Genomic DNA, 10,627 nt, shown 5'->3' on the forward strand with positions numbered 1-10,627 from the left:
TCTGTCGCCCAGGCTAGAGTGCAGTGGTGCAATCTTAGCTCACTGCAACCTCCACCTCCCAGGTTCAAGCAATTCTCCTGCCTCAGCCTCTCGAGTAGCTGGGATTACAGGCACGCACCAGCATGCCTGGCTAATTTTTGTATTTTTAGTAGAGACGAGGTTTCACCATGTTGGCCAGGGTGGTCTTGAACTCCTGACCTCATGATCCGCCAGCCTCCGCCTCCCAAAGTGCTGGGATTACAGGCGTGAGCCACCAAGCCCGGCCTGGAAATCACTAAGGATTTTAAGGGGAGATTAATGTGATTTACATTTCATTAAGTTCACTCCAGAAACACTCCCTTGCGGGAGCCAGGATGGAATTAGGAGGTTGTTCTAGAACATGAATGACAAAGAACTAAGGCACAGGCTGTGGAAACACGCAGAAGAAACGGACTTGTGAGCTCAAATCCGTGTCACATTAGGCATGGGGGACAAAGGAGACAGAAGCCCTGGGTTCCTGACCTGGCAGCCCATTCACCAAGAAGGTTAGGGGGACGGAGCTGAAAAAGTATTTGAACTTGTTGAGTCTGAGGGGCTTGCTGGTCTGCAGCTTACATTGGGAAAGGACCCAAGGCCTCAGAAGGGAGGTAAGAATGTGACAGGCTTGAAGCAGGGAATGGAGGCTGCTGAGCTAGCCCATGCCTGATGGTCCTTTTCCCCTGACCTCGTTGGGTGAAAGTGAGGGCATTATTTGAGGAGTTTTAGCCTTGGCCACAGCTCAAAAACTAACCCACTCCAACCTCTCATCAACCAGCGGTTGCCATTTACTGACTGCCTACATAGCACACAGTGTCATGTCTCAAGGTGGTAACACTCATCCTTTACAAATGTCAATGACGCCTCCCATGCAGGTACTCATCAATGGCCATGATGTTTCAGTCAAGCAGGCTGAGTAAGCTCTAGAGATCTGATATACAACAGGGTACCTACAATAGCATATTGTATGCTTAAAAACTTAAGGCAGATCTCATGTTAGGTGCTTTTACCATAATGACATTTTAAAAAACTGTCAAGACATAAAGTACCAATTCAAAGGTACTTAGGGAACATCCAGGCATTGAGAACCTTTATGTCTGTGGAATATTATAAGGCAACAAAGTGGTCTTTACCTGGGGATATATACATTATATATATAGCTCTGTGTGTGTGTGTGTATGGCCATGGATGATAACAGACTTCCTGATTGGTTTTCTTTTTCTTTTTCTTTTTTTCTTTTTTTGCGAGAGAGGGTCTCACTCTGTCACTCAGGCTAGAATTCAGTGAGTGGCTCAATCACAGCTCACTGCAGCCTGAAACTCCTGGGCTCAAGTGATCCTCCTGCCTCAGCCTCCCAAGTAGCGAGGACACACCACCTCCACCACACCTGGCTAATTTTTTAATTTTTTTCGGGGGGGGGGCGGTAGTTAGAAGCAGGGTCTCGCCATGTTGCCCAGGTTGGTCTTGAACACCTGGGCTCAAGCAATCCTCCCACCTTGGCATCCCAAAGTGTCGGGATTACAGGCATCAGCCACTGCGCCTGACAACTTCTTGATTTAAATCTTTATTCTCTATATTCAGAAAACATCAATGTGGCCTTTGGCCATTTTTCCCATATGGGTTATTACACACATACTTGAAGAATAAAAAACAGTTGCCATTTGAAGGGGTATTAGGTATTGGTAAGCAACTTCTGCCTTTCTATAAAATTTTAATATTATATTCCAAAGGGGGCTGTATTCCTATTAGTCTAACATTTGGGCCCAATAGCCTGTGTAACACAAAGTACAGAAAAATATGAACACATGATTTTGCAGTTTGTAACTTAACAAAATTAAAATTGTTAAAACAAACTGAGGCCGCAGTGCTTACCCACAGCAAACACTCAATAGATGTTTGTTGAGATGATTACGTGAAAGTGACTGAGCAGAATTTGAGGCTAAATTAACTGAAGCTTTAAAAAGAAACTTCATGTCTGACTTTGGCCCAGATCAGCACTTGGAACTGGGTATCAAGAGGATCAGCTTTATGCCTAGGTGAAGGTTTATTTACTGTGGTCAGGGACACCAAATAGACCTCATATCTCCTACACTCGGTGCTATCAATACCCAGATTGCCCAAAGATCCCAGCCTTCAAACTGGACTGCTGTAGACCCCAGGAAATTCAATCACCCAAGGAACAGCACTATGGGGAGGGGTCATCAAATTGGGCCATATCAATCTTTAATACCTGAAGGCTAATCACTTAATCCGGAATTATCCAGTAACCAGCAGAGCCCTGTCAAAAACCAAGAGGACTTAGTAAATAGAAAAAGAAGGGAGAAAAAGGTGGATTAGTGCTTTGAGTACAACAGGGCTGCCTGAGGACCCCGCCTGACTGATCTGAGGGTTAGGAATGCTTACAACAAAGAAGAAACCAGAAATCAGGAAAATGGGAATTGAAAGCCAATATTCACCTCCTTACACAGCTCTTAAGGTTGGCCCTGCCATCCTAAGCTCGAGGGTCTCTCCAGGAAGAATGAGATATCATATGAAACGCACTTCACAAATTCTAGTGCATTATACGATTGAGATAGACTATTATAATTAAGGAGAGTTCTCTGAGAGGTAACATCTTTGAACAGGCTCAAAACAGGAAAATAAACTATTTAATGCAAGAATTAAGATAACATAGTGGCGAAGTGATGGCAAGTGGAATGGCTGAAAAAGCACGGTGTTAGTGTCAGACTAGGGTTCAAGTCCCAGCTCTTCATCTACTAGCTATGTGACCCCATACATGTCCCCTTGCCCATGAGCCTTCATTTCCTCCTCTATCAGCATACACATGGACACGCACACAGGCACACAAGGACACATACACAGGCACAGAAACACACACACTCACTCCCCTTCCTTTTTTCCCACTCCAAGCCTAGGCAACAAGAGGGTCTTCAGTGGAATGTGACTATAGTAAGAGGCTCATTCAACCTTAAGGGAAAATTAGAATTTCTTTGCTATTAGTATTCTGTGGGATCAACAAAGGCTTAAGCCTCTATGTGCTTACGGTTTTAGGAAGAGGCCTCTGGTGTGTTTCTATTTGCAACTTTCTCTGTGGCTCCTTTAAATTTCTGGAGCTTATGTTGATCAATGGAACTACTTACACATTCAAGACCCAGGAGTTCAATAACAAATTCTAACCCAAGTGAGAATGAATCATATGAATAATAATACTACTACTAACAAGAGCTATGCAAAAATCATGAAGATTCACCGTCCATTTGATTAACTACTTAGCAGGGAAAATTAAATGCAAACAGAACACATATTTTTCAAAGGCATAAAGATTTTTGAAGGTGATTCTTTTATTTATGCATGAAAACTAAATCTTTATGAAATCCTCTCAAATCACACTGGCAGATAACTTAAAAACATGATAAATACCACATATGAATATTTCCTTAACATATGTATACAGTAGCAGTCCTAATGATAAGGGGAGTGCTGGGAAGGGAAGGGTGTGGTCCCTTTAAATGATTTGGAAGGGAGAAGGGAAGTGCCAGGTAGAGAGGAGGGCGTGGTCCCTGGCTAGGGCTGCACTCCGACAGGCCTAGGTGAGGTCAGGCATTTCCAGCCCAAATGTTGCAAGACCACCCTGGCCTGCCACATCCCCGTCCTGTGCCTATAAAAACCCAAGAGCCTAGCAAGGCAGACACAGAAGCAGCTGGACATCGAGAGGAGCACATCCGTGGAGGAACACACAAGCAGCTGGAAATCAAGAGGAGCGGATGGGTGGAAGAAGATTCAAGAGGCTAGACGTCGAGAGGACATTGGAAGCACACCAGGTTGGCCAGAGTAGTCAGAAAACAGGTGCCTGACTCCAGGGGAAAACCATCTCTCTTCTGGCTCCCCCATCTGCTGAGAGCTACTTCTACTCAATAAAGTCTTGCACTCATTCTCCAAGCCCAGGTGTGATCCGATTCTTCCGGTACTCCACGGCAAAAACCCAGGATACAGAAAGCACTCTGTCCTTGTGACAAGGTAGAGGGTCTGACTGAGCTGGTTAACACAAGCCCATAGACCAAAACTAAAAGAGCACCCTGTAACACATGCCCACTGGGGCTTCAGGAGCTGTAAACATCCACCCCTAGACACTGCCGTGGGGTTGGAACCCCATAGCCTGCCCATCTGTGTGCTCCCCTAGAGGTTTGAGGAGCGGAGCACTGAAGAATCACGCCAGACCCCCATCACACACCCTGCGAGGGGGACAAGGGAACTTTTCCCGTTTCACTAATATGTTCTGATTTACTAATGTGCCTTCTTACAAACTTTTTAACCATCACTTTGAGAGTGCACTAAGGTTGGCTTTATGCAGTCCTCTATTTTACACACTGAGAAACGGAGCCGAAGTCTTTCTCGGAGGACCACAAGAGGAGAAGGTCGACCAGCAAGCACCCTGGACCCTGTAGCCCAGAAGTGAAAAAACTTTTTGTCTTTTGAGTGTCACAGCAGAACTAGGAAAGGCCATTACAAGAGAGATCTAAGGCTATGGCACAGGAGGGAGAACAAAAATATTTTTTAAAAAAATAAAAGAATACCAAAAGAATAAAGGAGGTAGAGAAGAAAGAAAGAAGAGGCCTGGTGCGGTGGCTCATGCCTGTAATCCCAGCACTTTGGGAGGCCAAGGCAGGCAGATCACTTGAGGTCAGGAGTTCAAGACCAGCCTGGCCAAGATGGTGAAACCTCATCTCTACTAAAAATACAAAAGTTAGCTGGGTGTTGTGGTGGGCACCTGTAATCAATCCTACCTATTGGGGAGGCTGAGGCAGGAGAATCACATGTACCCAGAAGGTACAGGTTGCAGCGAGCTGAGATCGCGCCACTGCACTCCAGTGTGGGCAACAGAGTGAGGCTCCATCTCAAAAGAAGGAAAGAAAGAAGAAAATGAGCAGGAACGAAGTGGCTATGCTAAAAGTGAAACTGTCACCAGCATTTGCTATGGGCTGGGGGAGGATTGAATAACACGGGTGGTGAACTTGGGGCAGACTCGGTTATCTTTGAAAGACAAAAGATGATCTCTCAAACCCAAAGCCATCAGCTCTTATCCAGAACTTGTTGTTTGTTTCTGCCTCCTGTTTCCATTAGACTACCCTCTATCTAGTATTAAAATGGAAGAGATCGCTAATAAAAGTAGAGAGTTAGTATTCTCTGATGCCCTGAATCACTGACACAGGTTTATAAAACGTCTGATATAAAAAGATACTCTCTAAATACCGGCATTCAAACAAGTATTTACCTAAAGTTTAACTTTGATCACATCATGTTAAACTATTCCATAGTTTCATCTGTTCCAACTCTTCCGTATTTCCAGGGCCAGAAGCAAATCCAAGAGACAAGCTGTGTCCAAAGCTGTAGTCAACCCAGCTCTTTTCCGATAAGGCAGAATTAGAAGAAAAGGGGCTTACATTTCAACACACTTGATCCTCTTCTAAACTTCGCTCACTTCTAGCCCATGATAGGGCAGTAGAAAAGTCCCCTGGTATCTCTGGGCCATGATTTCAGTATCAGTATAACCATTATCTCTACTTCCAAGGAACAATGAAAAGGTGAAGTCACTAATAATCTTTAAATATTTTAGGAAAAAGCCATGCAGTCATGCATGCCTATAATCCTAGCTACTTGGGAGGCTGAAGCAGGAGGATTGCTTGAGCCCACAAGTTCGAGACCAGCGTAGGCAACATAGAGAGACCCAGTCCCTTCCCCACAAAAAGCTGACATTAATGAACCAATGATTAATATATATGAATTGCTGGATTCACCCCATCTACATCCTTCAGGAAGGAAGACCCTGGATCTTTCATGCCTCCAGAAACCTACACACAGTCACTTCCTCAGACCCTAACGGTGTGCACAGGCTGCTATGAAGACAAAGACTGAACTTCACCGGACTGTGGGTGAACAGCTACGTTAAGCCAAGTTTCTCCTAAAAAATGGGAGGGGTTTTGGGGGGAAAACAATTTTACTTTCTGATTAAATATGATCTTGTAATTGCTTTCCTTGTTATTACAGTTTTTAAAGCACAGTGATTTATTAAAAGATTTAAAGTCCATGAATCTAAAAATAATCATTATTTTTGGTGCAATTGTTTTTAACGGCCTAACCATTGCCTCCCCTCTGGGAGTTTTATCTGGAGTGTGGGGATTGAAGGTGAGACTCACCTTACCTGTAATTAACTACCATGAAAGCAAGGTTGAGAGGTGCCCAAATCTGCCCTAACAGAACTAATGTGCCTGAGAACACTTTTGTTATTCATGAATAAAATATGGAGTGGAAGCCAGAGAAGTGCAATTTAAGTCTCACCTTAGTTGCCCTATGTTTTCAAACTTAGTACAATGTGGTAAAACTTACAAGGCGCACTCGGTTTAAAAATAAGATCAGAGGTTCCTTTATAAGTCCCACAGACTGAGGGAAATGAAAACTGCTTTACATAGCCACCTTCAGTCCGCTTCTCTTGCACAGCTCCTGATAAATTGCTTTGCAACTTAACTGGCAAGACTAGTTGGTCCCACATCCCACCCTCAGCCTCCCACCTGCCAGGGTAGATTTCTGAACTTAGTGGGAAAAGCCCCAGGTCTCCACTAAGTGCAGGCACTAAACCAAGCTAGGAAGGGGAAAGGGGAGAGGGGTCCATTACAGAAATGCTTTGCTAGTGGTTCAAAGTATATCTTTTCTCAGAATAGGTCCTTTTTTTTCCCTACATTCTACTTCTTAAGTTTGAGAGTAGGTAAATGTAAATTTTTTTTTTTTTTTTGAGATGGAGTCTTGCTCTGTTGCCCAGGCTGGAGTGCAATGGCGCAATCTCGGCTCACTGCAACCTCCGCCTGCCAGGTTCAAGCAATTCACCTGCCTCAGCCTCCTGAGTAACTGGGATTACAGGCGCGCACCACCACGGCCGACTAATTTTTTGTTTGTTTGTTTGTTTGTTTGTTTTTAGTAGAGATGGGGTTTCACCGGTAAATGTAAATTTTACAAAAAATAAAACAAGATTATAATGCAACACGTGAATCAGCCTTTTGAAGCGCACAGGAAGGGAAGTCACAAATCCCAACCTCCCCCTCCCAAACCCCACTCCCCAGACCATATCAGCTGGCCTGACAGCCATCAGGAACAGTCCTCGCTGGAATTGCTGACTGAGGAGCCTGTCTGCCACTAGAGAGCGAATGTTCTGACAGAGATTCTGCATCAAGGCCTAAACCCGAAAGTCAAAGCCAGGAAAATCTGGAAAGAACAGAGGTCAAAATATAATGGAGGAAATCTGAGCAGACCACCTATCCACAGCAGGCCCAGGTGGACAGAAATCAGGCTTAAGCAAAGTCTGCCGAGCAAACATGTTGCTTTTCTCACAATATAAATACATTTAATCCTTTTATAGCAAGATCCCAAGCTGATCCCAAGAGCTCATTCAGAAGGATTTTATTATGCAAGTCACCAACAATCAGTTACAGGCAAGTTTGCCTTTAGGTTAACAGCTAAGGAGCCTGGAAGTCTGGGCTCTGGGAAAGCCCTTTGTTCCGGGAATCCCGTCCCTCAAGCAGGGCTTTAATTTCACTTCAATTTCAAGTCCCCAAATCAAATTTTAAAAGTGCCCACTTAAAGAACTGCGGAATAAACGAGGGGTCCAGTACTTTTTCTGGACCCTCCAGGCCTCAGGACAGTATCAAATTACAGGGCTTTCCCTCCTGGATATGGCCCCTCCACCCCCCACTGTTTTTCTTTTTTAAAAAAGAGAATCCCACACACACCCTACTGTGTCCACCATTTCAAATACCTTGCTAATACATCCCTATTCTGCATCTCTCTGGAGTCTTCTAAGAATCTGGGAGGAGCTAACAACGGAATTTGAATAATAATGAGGCGACTGAACAATTTAATTACGGAAGGTAGCTCTAGAGACTCCAATAAAAGGGCTGAAAGGCTTTATCTACAAAAATGTGGCCTGGTGCTCAACGGTAAGACCAATTACCGGGAGTGCAGAAGACAGAAAGCACAAAGGTGCACACATCAGTTTAAGCAAATGAGGAATCAGCACAAATCATCCAAGAGAGAAAACACTATGAAAAAGTGTTTTCATAGTGGGAAGGCTGCTTTCTCATCTACCAGGTGCAAGGCATAGTTAACTTTATTTCCTTTCTGATTCATTGAAAGTCGTGCCTGCCAGATGTAGAATACTGAAACTACCCTCGTGAGAAAAGCTTTGTATAGAGAATTTAAAATAAGTTCAGTGAATTCTCAATAAAAGTTCTTTAAAAATCAATAGTCACAAAGGTACTTGTATCTCTCACACGATTTCTTCAGTGTGAAACATTAAAGTTAGTTCCTTCTCTTGGATGCATACAAGTTTCACTAAGAATAACATCATGTTTAACAGTCGCTTTCTATTGACCTTTCCAAGTGACCTTACAATAAAGGAACTTTTGCTCACTTCTGAGGGAAACTAAAAAAAGTTTAACCTTTCTGGAATACCAAAAGGCTCTCAACTTCCTTAGACCTTAAGAAAACGCAGGAAGCCCCCACAAGCTGAACGATTGCTAAAACCCGCTTCTAGAACAGGAAAAAGAGTTTGCTTCAATGGCAAAGAATTCCCCCGCCGCGCGCTCCCTCCCGGGCAGGCACTGCCATGTCCAGGTGGTGATACCGAGAGCAGATAAGGTGTCCTGACAACGGTGTTTGCGTGGATCCCGGGAAACCTGCGGCCACTCGGCGACTCCCAGAACAGCTTGGCGAGCATCCCCCCGCCGCCCCGCGGGTCTCCCCAGCCAACACCTGGGTGGACCCCTCCTGCGGCGACGCGGGGCGAGACTGACACCCGCAGCTGCCGACGACCCTGCCAGTCACGCTGCCGCCGGCTGCCTTTTTTTAGCCACGACATCTGACCCTGGCTTCAACAGCACCGTTAAGGGAGAGAGGTCCCAGGACGTGCCCGTGGTCCCCTCCCCTCCCCAACCGCCAGACGCTGCGGAGAACTTAGGGTGAGGGGCGCGGGAGGCACCGGCTCTGAAAGGGGCAGAAGCGCGCGCTCCTCCGGCCCAGACGCTTCCTCCCTCCCCCTTTTCCACCGATCCTGGTTGCCCCTCCGCCACCAGCACCGCGCTCCCTCATTTGGCAGCTCGAGGTCATGCTTCTGGCGTCCCTCCCCACCCCAACCCCTCAACTCCGCTCCCCTGGACCCCCTCCAAGTCTGACCAGCGCACTGCCGGGCTGGGGCGGGAAGATGCCAAGAGGAGGAAAGGGGCGCGAGCCGAGGACGCGGCGGGGGGGCGCTCACCTCCCTCCTCTGTGCCGCTGTCCGGATCCGCGTCCGAGGAGTCGGGCCCGTCTCCGTAGTCCGCTAGCCCCACCAGCTCATCCTCCTCCTCCTCCTCCTCCGCGTCGTCCTCGTCCTGCGGCTGCGGCTTCCCCAGCACCTGGCTCATCGCGCCCACCGGCTGGCCGGCCCGGGGACGGCGGGGGTCCCGGGGTGGGGGCCAAGCCTCCTAGCCGGCCGTCCGCAGCCTATTTCTGAAGCGGAGGTTTGTCTAGAGCTCGGCGGGGGCCGGCGGAAGCGGGGGCCGCGCGTCCCCCAGCGGGCGGCGCCCAGGTCCGGGTCCCGCGGTTCCCAGCGCGCCCGAAGCCCCCTCCCCCGCCCCGCCTGCCGGCGGAGGAGTCAGCCGGAGCGCGGCAGTTCCTCCCCGAGGAGAGAGAGAGAGAGACTGCGTGACCCGAGTCACCTGACACACACTGTCACACACTCACATACACACCCCGCACGGGCGCGCGCCCGCCCGGCCGCGGGCACCACTCGGCGGGGCGCTGGGCCGAGGACACACACGCACACGCACGAGGAGAGCAGGGAGGCGCGGGGCCCCTGCACCCTCCCAGACACTCACACGTAGATACACGCCCAGTACACGGGGCCCCCGGGACGCCGCGCCGTCACCCACCGCGGCTGCGCGCCAGGGGCCCCCACGCGCCGCTTCTTCACGTGGTCCCCGCACAGGCGGGGGAGGGGGCGCCGCACACCCTGAATGTACCCCCGTCGTCCCACTCCCACACGCACACACATCCGCAGAGCCCATACCGTGGGCGGATGCCTCCTGCTTACAGTCCCGAGCTAGGGTCCCAAGTGGGTGGCCTCCCAACACTGTGGCGCGCCCAGATCCCCCACCCCAGAGCAGCGTGCCCAGGACACCTTGTGGACGCTCAAGAGCCCCAGGCGGAGAACTCAGATAAATGCACAGTGGAGGCGCAGTCTCCATAGCAATTGTCTTTTAGTGTGCCTTTATGGTTCAAAGTGCTTCCCACCAAGAATATTCAAAAAGCAGGCCTACCCAGATGTAAATGTTTCTGAAGAAATCACATGACTCCTGGCTGCTTAGACTAAATAATTCCTCTGCAGCTTTTTGGAAAAGGTCTCAGTGTATAACACACTCAGGGGCTATTCATGGCCACCTCCTCATGTCTCATTGTTGCATAGACTGTAATCCCACATAAATAAAATATTTCAAGGCTTTTGTGGGAGTAGGGGAGTGGCGGTGGTGGGGGGGCAATTCTCAAATAGGAATAGCAGCAACGTGGAGTGAGACTCTAAAACCTGCAT

General features: G+C 48.0%; 1 protein-coding gene across 2 annotated transcripts in view; it reads right to left on the reverse strand.

The window, feature by feature from the left end:
• RRAGD (Ras related GTP binding D) overlaps positions 1-10,202 on the reverse strand; it is a 46,224-nt gene extending 36,022 nt beyond the window's left edge. Inside the window, exons 1-2 of one of the 2 annotated variants that reach the window (XM_050789540.1) lie at positions 10,109-10,202; positions 9,317-9,549 (exon numbers count right to left, since the gene is read on the reverse strand). In XM_050789540.1, the coding sequence (XP_050645497.1) occupies positions 9,317-9,464 (148 nt within the window). In that variant the 5' untranslated portion in view covers positions 9,465-9,549; positions 10,109-10,202. Of the gene's footprint in view, positions 1-9,316; positions 9,744-10,108 lie in introns of those variants that run through there. The other variant, XM_050789539.1, reaches the window with a different exon arrangement.
• Positions 10,203-10,627: the final 425 nt, after the last annotated feature.

This window comes from Macaca thibetana, chromosome 4 (genome assembly GCF_024542745.1).
Source record: "Macaca thibetana thibetana isolate TM-01 chromosome 4, ASM2454274v1, whole genome shotgun sequence".
Lineage (NCBI taxonomy): Eukaryota > Metazoa > Chordata > Mammalia > Primates > Cercopithecidae > Macaca > Macaca thibetana.